The sequence below is a fragment of the Electrona antarctica genome, assembly GCF_951216825.1.
Source record: "Electrona antarctica genome assembly, chromosome: 7".
Taxonomy (NCBI): domain Eukaryota; kingdom Metazoa; phylum Chordata; class Actinopteri; order Myctophiformes; family Myctophidae; genus Electrona; species Electrona antarctica.
In genome coordinates, this window is record NC_136812.1 from 47,991,050 (window position 1) to 48,011,761 (window position 20,712).

General features: G+C 42.8%; 1 protein-coding gene across 1 annotated transcript in view; it reads left to right on the forward strand.

The window, feature by feature from the left end:
* The first annotated feature begins 471 nt into the window (after positions 1 to 471).
* The window catches only part of jak3 (Janus kinase 3 (a protein tyrosine kinase, leukocyte)), a 31,507-nt gene continuing 11,266 nt past the window's right edge, over positions 472 to 20,712 (forward strand). Inside the window, exons 1-13 of the mRNA XM_079505950.1 lie at positions 472 to 498; positions 1,811 to 2,020; positions 9,144 to 9,261; positions 9,820 to 9,937; positions 10,766 to 10,911; positions 11,710 to 12,016; positions 15,406 to 15,528; positions 15,931 to 16,088; positions 16,574 to 16,685; positions 16,807 to 16,993; positions 17,287 to 17,414; positions 18,243 to 18,374; positions 18,995 to 19,082. Of these exons, the coding sequence (XP_079362076.1) occupies positions 1,822 to 2,020; positions 9,144 to 9,261; positions 9,820 to 9,937; positions 10,766 to 10,911; positions 11,710 to 12,016; positions 15,406 to 15,528; positions 15,931 to 16,088; positions 16,574 to 16,685; positions 16,807 to 16,993; positions 17,287 to 17,414; positions 18,243 to 18,374; positions 18,995 to 19,082 (1,816 nt within the window). The 5' untranslated portion in view covers positions 472 to 498; positions 1,811 to 1,821. The remainder of the gene's footprint in view (positions 499 to 1,810; positions 2,021 to 9,143; positions 9,262 to 9,819; positions 9,938 to 10,765; positions 10,912 to 11,709; positions 12,017 to 15,405; positions 15,529 to 15,930; positions 16,089 to 16,573; positions 16,686 to 16,806; positions 16,994 to 17,286; positions 17,415 to 18,242; positions 18,375 to 18,994; positions 19,083 to 20,712) is intronic.

The window sequence follows — 20,712 nt, forward strand, 5'->3', positions numbered from 1 at the left end:
ACATCATGCAGTTAACCAATTGAAACCGGGGAAGCATCTGTGTCATTTTAGATTTTAACATGCACTTTAACCATTATTTTATATACTTTGGCTATTCAAAAATAGCAGATATACAAAGTTGTAGATCTGTTATTTTAGAAAAATCATAAAAATTGGTTCAAATCTTTGAATATTTTAACTCAAAACTTTGCTTCTGGAGGTCCCTGGAACAAAATATTTTGAGATGCGGGTCAGCGGCCAAATACATATCATTTTGGGGGTCCTTGACATGAAAAGGTTTGAGAACCACTGACATTCGTTTTCGTTTCATATCATTATCAAGCGTCAGACTGAGATGAGTGAGTACAGGAAGTGTGACGATGTTGTTGTCACCCCAGAGACTGTTATGGCAGGAAGACTTTTTTTTCGCTATGACAGGAAGTCACTTTCTCTTCTTGCACACGGAAACAAAGATACAGGAACACAGTTAGAGGAACACAAGGACTCACACATTTAAAGGTAATGCTACACCGATTATAAACATGGTTGTGTGGTTCAGTACTCACTAGTGTAAATTTTACCTAACAGTGTTTATTTTACTCTGAGTACTCTGTACTCTTGTACCAAAACTTGTGGATCTGCTACTTTTCATACTTTTGTGTGATGTTGTAAAATTAATCAAGTAGGGTATTAATTTATGAAAAGGAGGCAAGGTAGTATTGTATAGGTATTTCCTATTCACCAGGTAGCGGGCAGGTTCCTCTAGTTTTGTTTGGATTAGGTAAGAATAGCATAGTCAGTAGGCCTATAGGTTTTCTTTTATTACTATTTTCAGGTATTAGTTTGGTAGACAGATTTGGAAAGGGTTCTTAGTGGTTGAGGAAGTGTTATGTGATTTTGATCGTTTCTTTGATTTACGTTCCTGCTTAGCCCTGCTCACTATTCGCACTGTAGCGCTCATTGTTTTTCACTAATTGTTTGTCCCAATTCTGGAATAAAACATACCTTTTTTTTGGCACTAAACATCTTGCCTTTGTTGTGTCCCATACACTCAATAGAGTGTAACTCGGAACACTGCCTGACAACAACGATTAATACATCTGGTTGAAGTACATTTGACCCAAATCTTAGTTTCCTTACTTGAACTAACAAATCACATCTACAGTACAGTACATGGTGCAAGAGTGGAGGATGAGCCTCCTTAACCGCTGCAGGTTGAAGATAAAGATCAAAGTCAAAGATGTCTATTCAAGTGTCTAATAGGCTATCTGTTGTTTTTAGTGTATGTTCCATAACTGAATAAATATGTTCCAGGATGAAACTATTTAAATTATACAAATTCCCTCAAGTGTAAACAAGCGCTGTGTCAAAAGTGTACTTGACCAAGACATTGACCCCCAAATGCTCCCCATATGATCTAGAGAGTACATTTTGTTTTTAACACAATTTTGGCAAAATTGCCAATGTTGTTAAAGTTGAAGGCCTGGTGGACGTGGCATATCCACCTAGAATAACCCCTACCCATTGTTTACAAACATTCTGTTTTGGATGGATGGATCAAATATGCCATAAACTGTCTCTGTCGGGTGGAAACCTCAAATAGGCAAAAACTGTTACTTAACCGTATTCAAATTCAAAACCAGAAAAAGTAGCAGATCAACAAGCACAAAACGCGTCGCTTCACACCGCTTTTCGAGCTTGCAGATCTGAGCTACATTTGATGCTTTTGTGTGACGCTGTAGTATGAGAAGTGATGGTATGTGTATCATACACGTACCATATTCTCGGCCATGGCTGTGACAGTGACCGTGGCGTGGGTCTTTGTCCTCAGAAGGAGCTATCATGGACCTCAGTGAGGAGGAGTCTGCTCCTCTGGTGAACAGGGAGAGGGGAGGAAGCCAGCGCTCCAGCTCCAGCTCTGGACCTGGTCTGCAGGTCCACGTATACTTCCACCCCACCACCAAGGAGGCCACAACCATGAGCATGTCCTCTGTCCCTATGTCCGCCGAGGCTGTCTGCATCCTAGCTGCACAGGAATGTGGTAAGATTTCCTACTACGCAAGCTCAACTCCTTTAGAGTGAGCAAGCATATCATGGAAACAGTCTATAAGAACCTGATAGAGGGAATCTTGACTTTTAACATGGCAATGTGGTATGGCAATCTTAATGTAAAAGGAAGAAGCAAGCTGCAGCGAATAGTGAACCTAGCCTCAAAAATCATTGGGAAGAGACAGAAACAATTAAGTTGTATCTACAAGGAAGTACTTCGGAAAAAAGCTGTCAAGATAGCAAATGACCCCTCTCATCCACTCTCCACTCTACTTCCCTCTGGTAGACGGTACAAAGTACCAAAAGCTAACCGTAACATTTTAAAAAATTCCTTCATCCCAAATGCAAATTAAGGCACTAAATGATACCATTTCTCGCTAGATTTGTGTTTTTAATGCATTTGCTACTGTTGTCCTGCATTTTTTGCCCTGAGAATAATTGTGTAAGTGTTGTTGCTGTTGTAGCTGTTTGTTTTTTACTGTTGTTGAGACCGAAGACAAATTTCCACACGTGGACAATAAATGAAACTAACTAACTAACTAACTAACTAAGATTCTGCGTGGCAGGTCGGCTTTCACATTAGGGACGGGAAGATGATCGCTATTATCGTTTATCGCGAGGTAAAACAAACACTCACAATAATCATATCGTGGAGATTTACATTTATCGTCAAATTGTCCTCTGTCATACACTATAGGTCGAATTAGCTTTTGTTGAGCTGCAAATTAAATCCACTTAAATATAAAATATATACTGACTTGTAAAGATATTTACAAGTCAGTATAAGATATTTATATTACACAAATTGATTCGCCAAAAATAAGAGATCTACAAGTTCGTAACATGTTGCAAGCTTGTTGATCTGCTATTTTTGCCGAACGTTCCACGTCCCCCCATAATAGAGAAGGTTAACAAAAGTGGCATTTTAAGTTTTCAGCATATTTTGATTATAGCGATAATCAATCGCAATCATTGTTGCCACAATAATCCTGACATGTAATTATATTATATCGTCCCATCCCTATCTTGACATACACAGTTAATTTATACATTGTGTACACACAGAGTTAAATTATCACTGAGTATTGACACACCGCCTTATACCCGTTGCGTAAAACGGGTGACAAGTTGGGACAGGATTTGACCATAATGTCACCCATTTGATGCGACCGGGATGGGAATTTAGAACCGACTATATTACGGAATCAATTCCGAAGTTACTGAAAATAGGAAATCAATAAGGTTTTGGCCTTCGGATTCTATGTGGGACCTGACGTGACGCCATGTCTCGAGAGACTAGAGTCATGTCATTGAAATCACTAGCATAAACACATGTCGTGCTGATAATGCTTTTGTTGAATTTTCTGCCAACTGCTATACCGTAAAAACAAGGAACATGATTTTAATGGCTTGTATATGCGATAGTGATCGATAAGGAATCAGATCGATAAAGAGGATTGATAAGGGGGATCGAAATCAATCAATGTACGATCCAATCCCCATCTCTAGATGGGACTCGTCGGACAGTGATGTGACAGGGCAGAGGGCAGATGGGTTATTTAGAATGCCAAGCCTTTGGTATGCAACTTGAATCCATGCAATAAGTACCATTGTTTGCACCCCCAACACACACACACACACACACACCCACACGTCAATCCCCTTCCTGTATTCGTACATAGCAGGGTGTGACGTCACTGTAACTAAAATAATCTCTTGGAATTATGATCAGAATGTCACTAGATTTGGACTGGTTATTTACAGACACTCATTGCGTACAATAAAGCATACTTTACCACCGCAAAGCTTCAGATCTCTCTCAAAACAAACTGGTCAGGTTACTACTTGGCCTCACACCCACAACTCACTAACCTAACCCTTCCCTGCTCATTATACTAGGGTGGATGGGATGGCTCAGGGTAGAAGACAGAGTAAAGCAACTTGCAATGGGCCTGGTCCTCAAGATACGCAAGGAAACAGGGATACCCGAATGTACCTGACAAACTACTTCAATAACGTGAAAGACACTCACGGGCACAACACCAGCGGGGCTCCACTGATCTCCCTTTACAATTTACAATTTAGGCATTTAGCAGACGCTCTTAATCCAGAGCGATTTACATTAAGCAATAACAAAAAAGCATGGCAGTACATCACATACATAAAAAGTAGTTATCATGAAACATGGGTAAGCTAAGAGCGTAACAGTGGAGTATCTATTATACTATACATATGTACTATAAAGTGCTATGACTACATACAATGCAATTCTAGTGCTGTCTACGTAACATGCTATAAGTCTGTATAAAATGCTATCTAAGTCTACATAAAGTGCTATCTAAGGGGCTTGCCCGTAGGACTTTCAGTTCCCTTTCAGTTCCACCAAGTGCTTCTGAAGTATTGTGAAAGCAATTGTTTTTCCTATTTTGAAAAAAATAAATAAAAAAAATAGATACTAACTAGAAAAAGTGCCCTTCTGGGCACAGGTCTCCACCAGGAGGATAGGAGTGTGTGTGTGTGATGTTTGGCAAAATGTTTAGGAGCAATATAAACGTGTGGGTGTGACGCGGCTTGGCCTGTTGTAGCGCCACCATGAGGCTGATTTGAAAACTGTCAAGTGGCATTTCTTCCAAAGCCTAGTGGGAATATGCATGCACAGTTTCACCACAATCGGACGCTGCGTTGAGTAGTTGTGGCGATTTGTACAAAGCGGGCTACTCCTGAAAAGTTTAGAAGCCAATCGTAGCCAATGAGGGTGGATTATGAGAAATCAAACAAACCCGTCTTGATCACATGATTATGATTATGATTGTGTACCGATTTGCGTGAAATTTGGATAAAATCTGAAGGAGTAATATTAGAAAATGTGTTTTACATATGTCGGCCTCCTGGTGGCGCTATAAAGAGCAGATGTGAAAAATTCCAGGCAAAGGTTTTTCCTTGGCCTCTAGGGAGTTGGCATACAAAGTTATCCACAGATCCGTGCAGTTAGAGGTAAAAACACTTTTCGGCCAGTTATAGCGCCACCATGAGGCTCAGTTGAAAATGTTCATGTGGCATTTCTTCCTCGGCCTAGTGGGAATGTGCGTGCACAATTTCACGGAAATCACACGATGTGTTCATGATTTGCAGCATTTTGTTTGAAACTGAGCACTCCTGCAAACTTTGGAAGCCAATCTTAGCCAATCAGGATGGAGTATGAGAAATCTGAAAGACCCGTTTCGTTGAATGGCTCTAGAGAGACTGTGTACCAATTTGCGTGATGTTTGGACAAAATCTGTAGGTGTACTGTCCAAAAACTTGTTTTGCACAAAGCGGCCTCCTGGTGGCGCTATAACAGGCCGTTCTGGAAATTTTGGGGCAGAGGTTCATCGTTGGCATCCACGGAGTGTGTGTGCAAAATTTGGCATCGACCGGGTTAACGGTGCCGGAGATTAGCTGTTCACAGACGGAAGGACGGACGGACGGACGGACGGACACACGGACGGACGGACGGAGTGCAAAACATACTCTCTCCCCATGCCTTCGGCCTGGTGGAGACAAAAACTTCTCATCATAGCTGGTCAGGGGAGGGCATGGCAAGCTGGAGGGCACTGGAACCAGGTTTTCCCCCACGGCTTATCGCAGACTGTTTTGATTGGCACAAATTCCTCTCTTTGCCTGCACAGTATAGGCCTTTGTGCATTAGGGCAACTAGCATAATACAAGAGAAACACAAGGACGTCAGAGTCATCACACTTGATGGCGATCCGTGTCATGTGTGTCTCTTGGCCAGGTGGATGGTATGTGGCTCTCAGACTCCTTCGCTCCTGAGTTAGCGACCAAAGTTATACATTTACTGTCAGTAAGTCTGCAATATACTGTATACATTTCCGTTTTGGTCTGACGTCTACAGTTACCTTGAAATGACACGGGCAAATTGACACTGTATACCAACTACAAGTGTATAGTATATCTTAAGTACAGTAGTTGCTATGTTGATTAAACATAGCTAGCAACATAGCCTTCCCATTGACTTACATTATGGGGTTTGTAATGTTGTTGCATTGTCAGTATCTGCTTTGTTTGCATTTGTTTGTGTGTTAAAAGAGTGACTTTGAGAGCGGTTTCACCTTGCAGTGTACCGTAAGTCAATGGGGAGGCTATTCTAGGGTGCTAAACAGTGCATTCCCCTGGCCTGGACAATCAGGCTCATAAAAGAACAGACCATGGGAAAAGGTAGAACAACCTCCCCCAGATACAGCTATGGGTAGCAACAAGATACTACAGTTACTACAGTACACAGTACAGTATTTTAAGAGAAATGATGGGAATAATAGGACGGCAAGGAGGAATGCAGTCAACCCACAATTTGACCAAGAACAAAAACACCAGCGTTATTGGACTGAGCGCCCGGAGTGGCCATGTGCAGCACCTCATGGCTATACCTGCACACAGGACTGACCATGCAACTGTTCTTAATTTTCTGCTCGTCCCACTGTCTCCTTCTGGAGGGGCCGGGAGGGGTTAGCTATGATAGCTCCCAGATTCCTCCTCGTTCGGACCTCTGCCCATGCAGTTTAGTCCCCACGATGGAGCTACGTTTCTTCCACAGACCCCCCCAACTCCCAACATGCCGTGTCAAAAGCACCCTGTTGAACACATTGAAGGACCAGAGCCTCCTCAGAAAGAACAGCTTGCCTTGCTGTAGAGGGCATCTGTGTTGTGTTCCTGTGGGTCTGGAAGTTGACCCCCACACGGAATTACACCACTCAGTTCACACGGGTGTGATTTTTTTCTATTGAGCTATGCAGTATAGCTGTTTTTAAGCTTGGCCGGCTGCCATTTTGAACGCCATCTTATCTTGGAAAAGATGCCTTTCCAGAAGGTGTATTTTACTAACTTTGTAGTATGTTCTTAAGCATGTCCAGAGGTACCAGAATCCGAAAAAATCCTTTATAATTTTATTTTCCCATTTGAGATATAGCCATTTTAAGCTCACCGCAGCCATCTGGGAAGCCATCTTGAAAATGACGGCTTTCGAGGGAGTATATTTTGGTAGACTTTTAGTATGTTAACTTTTTTAGCATGCCCAATACTACCAGAATCCATTGCAAACCCTTTTGTATCCATTTTTGGGGGGTTAAGTGATATTTTTTCATATTTAGATTCATCGAATAAAAAAATAGCAGATATACAACCTCACAGCGTGTCTCTGTCTCCCTTCGGGGTCTGTGTCAATACTCTGACAGGCCGGTGTTCCAACGGCCCACTGTTTCCGACGGGTCACTGTTCCGACGACCCCTGGTGCCGTGGGTTCACTGTCCGTGCGCCACTGCAACTCTTGGGCAACATTCAATTTCGATTAGGCCTATCACTCATTAAAATAATTCTGATCTCCAGCAAATGTATATGCTGCACATTTCCGTTGATTCTGTCTGTGACTTGCGTCAGCGCTCTTTCTCTCTCTCTCTCTCTTTCTCTCTGTCAAATAACACGTCAGATAACAAACAATGTGTTCCAAAAAGGAATACCAACTCACTCACCCTTTTACCAACTCGCCCCCAGGTAAAGTGCACATGAAGACATCTCTCCTGCGAGCTGGGGAGATCGAGCCATCAGCAAACCCATTATTTGACAAAGTTTGCAATCATTTGCAATCATTTGCAATCGTTTGTATGTAATTCAAATACAAATGTTTATTCATTGTCCAGCTGGCTCTCATTGAATTCAGTCCTTAAAATAAGCAGCTACTGGATTTAAGTGACAACACGTGATGGATAAGATGGTAAATGTGTTTATAAAGTTGTTTATAAACTCAGCAACAAAAGCTCGGACACATAACTTTGGTCCATTATTTCTACACTTTAATAATACCAATTGGTATTCTATTTTATATTATCTTAATCGTTGATTAGTCACCTTTACAACGATGTATAGATTATAAGGATTGGGCATTTGTGGATTGAGCCACACAGCTACATGTGTGGGTAACGGCTCCAAAAAAATTGCCAAAATGGCAAGTGGTTGGAATTAAACCCTTGAAAAAAACCCGAAAAAACCCCAAAACATATTGGCCATATTTACACTTTCTATATGCTCTGAGAGAGAGAGAGAGAGAGAAAGTGTAAATATGGCCAATATGTTATATGTTATATGTTATATATTATATATATATAATATATAACATATTTCAGCACTATAGGATAGCCTACGATATTTTGGTACTCGCTATAACCTCATGAACACACAAGCAAACCAACTTGGGTGTGTGTACGTGCGCGGAACGACGGCCCAGGCGTTGCGGATCGTCCCTATCGGAACACGATCACTTCGTGCCGTACTGCGAGTGTGTAACATCTGCTACTTTTGAACATTTTTGAAAAGTCTGTGTGAGGGCCCGGACGGTTAGCTCAACTGTCTGGGCACCTAGGCTGTTAAGCCAGCCGGACGGCATGCCGCGGGTTCGACTCCCGAGCCCGACGGCCTTTGCCGCGTGTCATCCCCCCCCCATCTCTCTCCCCCCTTTCCTGTCTAGTTACTGTACCCTATCAATAAAGGCAAAAAACGCCAAAAAATATATCTTTAAAACAGTCTGTGTGAGAACTACAGTGTACTGATTTAGAAGGCATTTGTACAATGCGCCTCAGGTCAACGACTGTCCCCAGTAGAGGTCAAGCAAAGCCTCCTGTTCCCTCTTCAAGTTGTTTCCAGGATGTGGTTCCACCCGCAAGGACCACAACAGACCGCGACACACCTGAATAAACATCCCACCAGCTCTAAAGAGGGACATAGTTATATCATAGTTCTAGTGCAAGACTTGGTCTCTGGACCGTTGGGGACACTCTTGTTGTGGGAATGTCGTGACAAATGCATGGTGGAAGTTTCCATGACATGCTTTTTCCACAGTATTCAGCCTCTTCCACAAAATATGTCTCCACTGGTATGCCAATGCAAGGATGATACAATAACAATGTCTAGGATCAAACAACTTTGTAAATCAAAAGTCAACATGCAACAATCTTCCCCATTGTTCTTTAAATCTGACTGATGCAGAAAGCCATTGCCATAATATCACTGCTACAACTGTGGCCTTTTGAAATTTGCACTTTTTTACTCTACACTTATTTCCTCAGGGATCCTGCCAGTGTACCGAAGCCTATTTGCCCTGGCATCTTCTGATCTCTCCTACTGGTATCCACCCACACACGTCTTCAACACAGATGAAAAGCTCCAAGTCCATTTCAGAGTCAGGTGAGTGAGAAATCTCAGACAAAACCTTCAGCCGCATTTTGTTTTCTCTGGCAGACGCAATGTACTGTATCAATATATTTGAACACACCTTGAGCCCTACCATCCCTATTCAGGGGGAAACATGTCACAGAAACAGCTATTTTCGGCAAATACATTTGGTGTTGAGGGGGGAAAAAGCCCCTGGGAGACTCTGGTTTGATTGATTGATTGAAGAATTTATTAACAGTTTGCAGAATTACAGTACATTTCAAGCACAAACTCAATACAAAGGCTGTTAACTGTGAGTGGACGACCCAATTAAGCATTACACTTGTTTCCAATAGGGTCCACCATGTTCAAATCATCAAAACATTTAGAGACGTACAAATAGACAATTCTATAGACAGATCAGGAATTCATCATAGGACATATATAAGTTTTAAGTGTTTATGTCTGCAGTTGTCTGACAATACAGTAGTGACTGAGAAGAGTACAAATAGGATAGAGAGAGGAGATGATGTTGACATTATTTAAGATACTAATATACTCTTATTTAAGATAGTCTTCATGCATTTACAGGTTTTTCTTCGGAAACTGGTTTGGTCAAGAACCAAGAACATCCTACCGTTACAGCTTGACGAGAGACAGAATCAGTCCAGTGCTCGACTACTGTGTCATTGATTATCTCTTTGCCCAGGTATAATGCAGAATATTATAGGAAATATTGTCCTTCATTTCGTAGCAATGCCATTTGATTTTATCATATGTACATTAGTTGATTGCCCTTTTTGCATAGTATTCTACTACATGGTCCATAACACTGTGAAAGCAGTGCCGTCTCCAGGCACTAATCAGCAGGGGGCATACTTTTTTCCAAAGGGCACTTAATTTTTCAACCTTGTACCTTGTATTTCTATTAACTATTCAATTAATTTGAACATGTATATATATTTACAATAATCATGAAGAACTTATAGATTTAACATTTGTAAAACATTAAAATATTGGTAGGGTAGGGCAGGGGTTCTCAACGTTTTTGGCCGGGGACCCCCGGAAATGCTTTGGCAATGTCTCGGGACCCCCGCCCCGCCCCCTCCCGACCCCCAATATAAATTGACTGCTACAATAACCTTAAACCATTTTGGGCGGGAACCCCTTTTGGTGTTTTAAGCATTGTTATAATTTAGCTATTGAAAAATAGCAGATCTACAAGCTCATAGCGCGCCACCGAGTGGTGCGCTACGAGCTTGTAGGTCTGCTATTTTTGAAAAATCGTGAAAATAAAATTTAACCCCCCCCCCCCCCCCTTTTTTTTTTTTTTTTTTTTTAATAATTTGGGGACCCCCTAAAATAATTTGGCGACCCCCCGAGGGGTCGCGACCCACGGGTTGAGAACCCCTGGGGTAGGGTACTACTGGCCAATCTGGACTGGAGGGGCACATAATCCAATCTGGGGGGGCAATGCCCCCCCAATGCCCCCCTGTAGAGACGCCACTGTGTGAAAGCCTTTTTGGATGTCTTTTAGTGCCGTAGTGACTTTGTTGCTAGCGAGGCCGGGGTGTCACCGCCACTGAGCGCCCAGGAGGAATGCCTTGGCCTTGCAGTGTTGGATCTGTGGAGAATGGCCAAGGAGCACCACCACAGTATACGAGAACTCTGCAAGACTGTCAGGTATTTGCTGTCGGGCAGAAATTAACGTCTTATCTCCATATTCTAACTTTTTGTGTTTTTTGTTCTCGTAAATTGATCATACTGTATACTACAGCATCACACAAAAGCATCAAAAGTTGCAGATCTACAAGCTTGAAATGTGGCTCGAAGCAACACATTTTGAGCTTGTAGATCTGCTACTTTTGCTATTTTTGAATTGGAATCCTGAAAAGTAACAGTTTTGAACATACCGGTATGAGGTTTCCACCCGACAGATACGATATACACTATATACAGCATGCTGTGTGTGTATGCATGCGTGTATAACAATTACTGTTACACTAACATTTATTCATTCATACAGTATACTGCATATTTCTGTGCCAGGAATGTCAGGTTACGTAATTTGTAATTTTACGTTATTCATATATATATATATATATATATATATATATATATTATTTTGTATAATTGTATTTTATTTATTTATTTTATTTTTGGTGGCATGGATTGACAGTGGCGTGCACAGACATTTAGAGGGGCAGGTGCTCAAGTGAAAAAAGGGCACCTTGTACAGCGCGTGGAACCAGCCGGTTGCCTTACTAGTGTGAGATTTATAGATTTTAGGGCCTAAATAATACATTAGAAGCTTTTTTTATCAATAATTGATCAATGTCACCGTGTACACTGTACAAAAAAAAGGGCACATTGCCAAAAGCACCCCCCCTAGTTTCTATCTGCGCACGCCACTGTGGATTGACATTCACAGGGTTCTGTATAGTCATCATATCAATCTCACACATGCACTTTCCGCCTCAGCTACAAATCGTGCCTCCCCAAAGCCCACCGGCACGACATCCAGAAGCGGAACCGCCTGGAGCGCTACCGCATCCGCAACTCGCTGAAGCGCTTCCTGCAGAAGCTGCAGGGCGGCTGCTCGGTGGACGCGGTCAGCCTGAAGCTCAAGTACCTGATGGAGCTGTCCGCCGTGGAGCCCTCGCTGGGGGCCGAGACCTTCCACGTCCACCACACCGCCTCCTCCGTGGAGACACCCTTCACTGTCGTCAGGCTGTCTGGGGAAACCGGCATTCAAACCACTGGAAATAAACAGCATGCTGGGAACCAGGTGAGAACACATGGAAATAGATCAGTCAGGTCATGGACCCCCCCTATTTGATACTTTTTATTCCAACTCTAGAACAGGGGTTCTCAACGTTTTTGGCAGGGGACCCCCGGAAATGACTTTGGCCATGTCTCACGACCACCGCCCCGCCCCCCTCCCCACCACCAATACAAATAGACCGCTACAATATCCTTAATAATAGAGAAAATACATGATAAATAACTGAAACCAGATATAATCATTATAGAAAGTTTATGCAGGTACTATGTGTACTATGTAAACTCTTTCCATTTTCCAGCCATTCAGCCATTCAATTGGTTTCTTAATAATTTGGGGACCCCTCAAAATAATTTGGCGACCCCCCGAGGGGTCGCGACCCATGGGTTGAGAACCCCTGCTCTAGAACCCCGATCTGTAAAATCTTCAGTGTTGATTTAACTCATGGGAGTGTACGAATGGAACAGTTACAGAACTGTAAGGGTTAATTTGGACCCCTGGTGCTCCCCGACCCCATGTTGAGAACCAGTGAAATAGAGCACAAGGAATGGTCATATGCACATCCAAAAGCTCAGTACTGTAGGTCAGGGGTTTTCAACTGATTGTGAACGAGGGACCACCACCCTGACTTCGAATCAACCTGGGGACCACTATTGTGTTGGGTGGGGATATGGGCTAAGATTAGTGCTTTTATAAGTTAACACTTGCTATGCATCCATACATCCCACTGTTTCCCAACGTTGACTACTACTGGTAAAATGTCCTAATAACTCAACCAGACAATCCGGTACACTTCCCCCTTCTTGAGATTCTAACTTTTTCTGTTGAATTTCTTGAACTCCAACTTGTCAGTAAATGACTACATGATGGATGGACTCATCATAGGTCACTAGGTCATTCAGTTCACGGTTTCTCAACTAGTGGAAAGAACATTTAAAACAAATCAACAAATCCTACTTTACTAAATGCATGGTCAGGGACCACATGCAATACCTCCACAGACCACCAGTGGTCCACGGACCACCTGTTGAAAACCCATGCTGTAGGTCAAATGCTGGATAAAACAATTAGTGTGCTAAAACACGATGTCATGTTGCCAAACCACACACACACACACACACACACACACACACACACACACACACACACACACACACACACACACACACACACACACACACACACACACACACACACACACACACACACACACACACACACACACACACGTATGGATGAGGGGTATTAACCAAATGAACTCGCTATAGCATCGCAGACCCCTTTTCATAACGACGACAGGCCCAGGAAATAATTCCCCATTAATTTTGCACATAGACATGTAACAGTATTTATTTAAAGATCTGTAAGCCAAGCCAACTCGGATCGTGACTATTCATGACAACAAACAAATAATTACAAAGAAGAAAAACAACAAAAAGTGTTGCAACCTGCCCTTTTTTTCTTCTTTCTAATTATGTGTTCGGCCCAAAAGATCATATAAAAACTAGAAAAAGTGTGTGTGTGAGACGCGGCTTGGCCTGTTGTAGCGCCACCATGAGGCTGAATCGAAAACTGTCAAGTGGCATTTCTTCCTCAGCCTAGTGGGAATATGCATACACAGTTTCACCGCAATCGGACGCTGCGTTGAGTAGTTGTGGCGATTTGTACAAAACGGGTACAAAGCGGGCTACTCCTGAAAAGTTTAGAAGCCAATCGTAGCCAATGAGGGTGGATTATGAGAAATCAAACAAACCCGTCTTGATCACATGACTATGGAGAACATGTGTACTGATTTGCGTGAAATTTGGATAAAATCTGAAGGAGTAATATTAGAAAATGTGTTTTACATATGTCGGCCTCCTGGTGGCGCTATAAAGAGCAGATGTGAAAATTTCCAGGCAAAGGTTTTTCCTTGGCCTCTAGGGAGTTGGCATACAAAGTTATCCACAGATCCATGCAGTTAGAGGTAAAAACACTTTTCGGCCAGTTATAGCGCCACCATGAGGCTGAGTTGAAAATGTTCATGTGGCATTTCTTCCTCGGCCTAGTGGGAATGTGCGTGCACAATTTCACGGAAATGACACGATGTGTTCATGATTTGCAGCATTTTGTTTGAAACTGAGCACTCTTGCGAACTTTGGAAGCCAATCTTAGCCAATCAGGATGGAGTCTGAGAAATCTGAAAGACCTGTTTCGTTGAATGGCTCTAGAGAGACTGTGTACCAATTTGTGTGATGTTTGGACAAAATCTGTAGGTGTACTGTCCAAAAACTTGTTTTGCACAAAGCGGCCTCCTGGTGGCGCTATAACAGGCCGTTCTGGAAAATGTGGGGCAGAGGTTCATCGTTGGCATCCAGGGAGTGTGTGTGCAAAGTTTGGCATCGACCGGGTTAACGGTGCCGGAGATTAGCTGGTAACAGACGGACGGAAGGACACACACACGGACACACGGACACACACACACACGGACGGAGTGCAAAACATACTCTCTCCCCATGCCTTCGGCCTGGTGGAGACAATAAATATTTTTTTAAATATCTATGGGGAAAATTAATGGGGGAATTATTTCCTGGGCCTGTCGTCTTCTTGACGCTCTATTGTGTCGCTAAAACCTTGTAATAATACACACTACATTTATTTAAGTCAAGAATTAACCACAATAAGCAGAACATAAAAGAGTTCCTTCAAACAAGTATTGGATGTCACACGTGTGTATATAGTTGTGAGAGTGTGGTCTTCACTGGTCTAGCTAGCCAACACCAACTCGTGACTCCTGAACACTGCCTTCCTCCATACACTGACACCACGGCGCGTAATCAGCGCCTCAAACGGTGACTCCGCCCACCCCCGGGGGAAGTTGTGATTTGCGCTCGTTCACTGCAATGCAATTTGCGGCATTTTCAAAACAATATTGAGCAGAGTAGCGATTATCAAACGTATTTGCAATGCCATACGTTGAAAGATCTGTTGCCCGTGGACAAGGCACGCTACCTCCGCAAGTTAGATACCATAGAGTATATAAAGGATAGAGACCGAACTGGAGCACTAGCCCCGCCCCCAAGCTATTCATTTCGATGAAGTTGCTCAGTGGCGTTTTGAAGCACTGCCGGAAGTACCTCCTCGGGACCTCAAATTTGAGGTCCGGGGTGACGTATGGGTGACGTAGGGAGTGATGGTCCTACGTGTTAAAGCACGGGTCCGCCTGCAGTCCTTCCTCTTACCACTAGGGCCCAGTGCTTCAACGTTGGAGCGCCTCACTGGCCCCTTGGTGTATACTCTCCTGTCTAGCATCAGCATCATCAAATATGCCTCTCTCTCTCTCTCTCTCTCTCTCTCTCTCTCTCTCTCTCTCTCTCTCTCTCCTCTCTCTCTCTCTCTCTCTCTCTGTCTTAAAGGAGTGGCAGACGTTCTGTGATTTCCAAGGAATCATTGGCATCGTTGTGAAGCAGGTGTGTCACGAGGAGACACAACAGGACTTCCAGATGGTGACCGTGACCCGGAAAGATGACAGATGTTTGGTGAAGGACACATTTAACATTTAAAATATTTGTAATCATTATTCGGTAAATTAAAAACAACTGTCCGTATATGCCTGGTATGCCGTTTTGGATAATTTGTTATTTTGCTTTTGTTTAGGTTATGGCTGCATAATTATAGCCAAAATGATTAATTCTATTACTTCATTAATACAATTATTAATAGCATACATTTTAATATAATTTAGGGAAACATTTTATCCTGGATATTTTCAACCCCAGATGCTCTGAATTATAGCATAAATATGCCAATATTCCTCAATTCCTCAACTGTAAAGAAAAATCACAGTGTATACTGTATAGTAGTACTATATCATAATAAAGTGCATTTTTTAGTTCATTTGAATGAAAAACATAATTATTCATCCCTGTCTTGTGCAACAGGAAGTCAAGTTCCAGAGTGAGACAGAAGCTCGGTCGTTTGTGTCGCTCATCGATGGCTACTTCCGACTGACCACGGACTCCAGCCACTACTTCTGTGAGGACCTCGCTCCACCAAGTCTACTGGAGGGGATCCAAAACCACTGTCACGGACCAATCACGTGAGTGGCCTTTGACGACCTAACAACTGCCATCCCAATTTTGGGCATGTTGTGCCGGTGTTGTGCGGAGTAAATGGCTGATCTACATTACAATGACCCTTATATGTGACACCTTGTGAGCTTGTATCGGCTGTTGGTGTTTTCAAATGCAGCTGCTGTGCTTGAATACTTGGACAAGGTGCATTTTTTCAAAGTTAAATCAGAAAAGGCGATACACGAATCCAGCAATAGCTGAGGTGTACCATTAAGCACAGCTTTACACCTCAGTATTGATTGCCTACACCTGGCCTACAGGGCACCGCTCCATGGATTCGTCAATTATGTATAATAAGCTTAGACTAGAAAGAAAAAAAATATTTTGATGAATTCAGCATGTTTTGTATGGAAAACAATCTGTGAGACCGAGAATGGAAACGACTTGGATAAAATAAAATAAACTAAAGCTGTTCGGAGATGTCACGCCTTGCTTCATGTGGTAAGATCAGGTCAGAGTTTGCGGTCAACAAGCTGAGGAGATCAGGGGGGAAAGGCGGCACATTCCTTCTGCGTCAGAGTCCAAAGAGCTATGACAACTTCTTCCTCACGGTCTGTGTGCAGGTAAACCATCAGCGCCCATATGAGGGTTTATTATACAGAGTAACAGAACATATGCTCTCAGAATGTGTAGAACCTCGTATGTCATCTGTTGTTTACTTCTGTCGTTGTTTACACTTTACAGACCTCCCTTGGGCTTGATTATAAAGACTGTCTCGTTATCAAGGACAAGAATGGTCACTATGGTCTACATAAAGTGCATAAATCCTTTGTGAGCTTAAGAGAGCTCACCGCCTTCTACCAACACAACATGCTGCTCCTCGCTGACATCCCCGTCAAGCTGGGCCGCTGCTGTCCACCAAGACCTAAAGGTACATTAACCACATGAACGGAATGCCTTGTGAGCTTGTAGATGTTTAGTGTAGTGCGAAAACAGGGGAAGGAGGGGCTAGTATAGAGCCCTGGGTAACTCCGGTAAATGTAATACGTTTTAAGAGGGTAAGATGCGTATTCACCAACGTGTGGCACAAATATAGTCATAATAACCCTCCATCAGCTGAGCTCACTACCACATCTCACCAACAACAAGGGAATCATTTGAGCAAGTTTATAGATGCATGCATCTAATTCCTCACACCAGCTACCTTTCCTGCTGTGTCTGCAGAGCTCACCAACCTGATCATCATCCGTAGCAGCAGCTCAGTAGAAGCCCGAGGGTCCCCAGGACCACCTCAGAGGAACAAGCTCACCCACATCCAGTTCCAGAAGATCAAACACGAGGACCTGAAATGGGTCACTATATTATCCCATTTGACCTGAGATCAGATTCTAAAAAGGTCTTCTACATCCTGACAGTTTTCTGAAAAAGCTGTTTCTATGTCAGTCGTTCTTCAATTTTTCAAAAATAGCAGATCTACAAGCTCGTAGCGCGCCACTCAGTGTAGATCTGCTATTTTTCAATAGCCAAAGCATAACATAATGCTAACACCAAAAGGGGTTCCCGCCCCGGGTTATGGAACAAACATTCTACAGTTTTAGTCCAGATCTCCCAGGGGGACTCCCTCTTTCTCCAGGTGTTTCGCCTGGGTGGGTGTGGTGGTTATATGCGTAAACCTAACCCGAATCCTAACCGTAACCTCACAAAAACTATGCCCAACCTATCCTTAACCCTAACCTCACGGAAATAATGCCTAAACCTAACCTTCCTACCTGGACAAAACACCTGGGAAAGAGTGGTTTTCAACCTCAAAAGGTTGAAAACCACTGGTTATATGGGTCTTTATCTGGTTCCACAGATAAATATTGTTACATTTTTGCAACTTTCTTACATTATCTGACAATTTTGGCCAGATTATTTTAGGCATTAAAAAGGTCTTATGAATGTCCTTAAATATTCACTTTACTAGTGTCATCTGGGGTCGGGAACCCCCCAAAATCAATTTGGGGGCAGTCATGGAATGTTAGTCGGAGTAATGGCTGTTGAGGTTGTGTATGAAGCTTACATCTGGGGAACCCCTCAAAATCAATTTGGGGGCAGTCATGGAATGTTAGTCGGAGTAATGGGATGTTGAGGTTGTGTATGAAGCTTACATAGTGTGTTATCATGTCGTGTGCCATCAGGACGAGTGTGTAGGACACGGCTCCTTCTGTCGCATCTTCAGGGGCAGTAAGACAGACGTCCGGGACGGGGAGAGACACGTCACCGAAGTCCTCCTGAAGGTGCTCCATGTCGACCACAAGAACTACTGGGAGGTGAGATTCTGTGCAGAGTGAATGGCTTTGAATTAGGATTTGACACCCCTATTTCATCATACATGTAAACACATAAAAGTTGTTTAATATATATATATATATATATATATATATATATATATATATATATAAAGCTTGCTCAGTTTGGATTCCATCTATGTAAAAACTAAAGTTTTTCCTTTTCCATTTCCCAGCTCAAAGTAAAATGACACATGCACGTTTGGGTTGTGTAGTTATACGTATAGGCCTAGATCGAATCTGCTTTGTGTGCTAAAAGAGTGATTTTGAGACACGGGCAATATAACTAAATTAACAAAATATTTTGCAATACCAATATCAATAATCAACGGAGAAACTACTGCAACAAATGTAAACAAATTCATGGCAAGGTAACTACACAACACAAACCACTACCAAATAAAAGTGTAATTTTGCTTTAACTTGATTAACCACAGTATAAATACAGCACAATGTGTAAAGCCTGGTTTATACTTCATCGCAGTATACACGATGACGTAGAATAGATGACACTGATGTATGACTAAATCAAGCATTCATTTTACTGTAGTTCATTATTATAATTTCCAATGGCCATGACAATGAGACATCTTTCTCTTCAGTCCTTCTTTGAAGCTGCCAGCATGATGAGCCAGATTTCTCACAAGCACATTCTTCTCGTCTACGGCATCAGTGTCCATGGACCCAAAAGTAAGGAACAGATTGTACTTACTGTTCTGCCCTTTAATGGCAAAGTGTTACCAGAGCCACTTACTGGCATAGAGTATATAAAAGGATAGAGACTGATCTGGCGCGAAGCTCCGCCCCCCCGCTATTCATGTCAGTGGAAGTTGCTCAGTTTTGAAGCACCCGGAAGGACCGTCTCAGAACGTCTACTTCCGCATTTGCCAACCAAATTTTGGTTGTCAAATGCGGAAGTGCAACCGAGCGCTCAATGTTAAAGCCCAGCTGCACGGGGTTTCCCGGTCATGAATCCACGGGTCCGCCTGTAGTCCCTCCTCTTACCACTAGGGCCCAGTGCTTCAACGTTGGAGTGCCTCACTGGCCCCTTGCTTACTGGTCATTCAATTCATTATATAGAACAGGTGTGCTGTGTATTGCCCTGATTAGGAGAAGCACACAGGTGTATGTGCTGTTAATTATGTGTGTGCTCTGAAAACCCTCATTACACCATCTCTTGTTGTGCAGTCGACAGCATTGCCTTTTTATTCCATTTATTGGTGATGTGAAGTGTGACATTAAACCACTGGAGCTTGGAGGCTACACCCTGACTCCCATCTCATTTTTGTAAAGGAGTTTGGCTGACTGTCTACTATGTACACTAATGTACACATAGCGAGGACAGTATCCTATTGTTTTAACCACTTAAACATTGACCAGAGTCCCCCAGGGATCCATACTGTACATACTGTACATCTGCACAATGAGTTATGTTTTAGATTTGCTATTGTTGGCACTTAAAGCCCTAACCACACCAAAGGGTCACTCATCCTTGGGTCCAAACGGTTGCAAGGAGTTAACGCTAAAACCGTCTTGACCCTTTGGTGTGGTTTGGGAATTCCATGCGTTGAATCACTAGGGTCAACGTGGGTCAACGTGCAACAAGACATATCACACCGCAGGGACAACGCTAAAACCGTCTTGACCCTTTGGTGTGGTTAGTGCTTAAGAATGATTAATCGTACCACATGGGCGCAAAATTCCTACTTCAGCGTGTCCCCTGTTCAACTCCCGGCCAGCATTGATCGTTTGCTGTGTGTCATTCTCCTGCCCCGGCATTGAAATAGAGGGTATGCGCGTGACATCATCATCAAACCAGGAAGTTATGCAGGAACGCCTACTGAGTGGCAAGACAATACTTTCTGGCCTCGACAGCCCATACATCCACACAGAAAAGTCATATCTGATTGCATTAAACAATGTTAAACAATGTTAAACTCACTTTGCATGTTGCTTGCCACTCGATGTGCCATTCACTTTAAGCATGCGCATACCCTCTATAGTCATACTTTGTCATGAGAATTGTTGATCTACAAGTGCTGAGATTGCAGATGAGTTCATTTCACTGCGCGACACACCGGCGTATGATTGAGGTTAAATTATAGTCCCAATCGGCTGGTTCAGAAACCATTTCAGTGCCAGCCTCCCTATTCTCATGTGAACATTTTGTGCAAATAGCCATTATTGTGTTGAGTTTTGTATACCAGCTGTTTTTTGAAGATATTTCGTGTGGAGGGGAAAAGGCACCTAGGATTATAGAACACTGAGGGCCTCGGTCAACAAGGTCATTTATTAGGTTTTTTAAAAAAAGAGTTAGAGT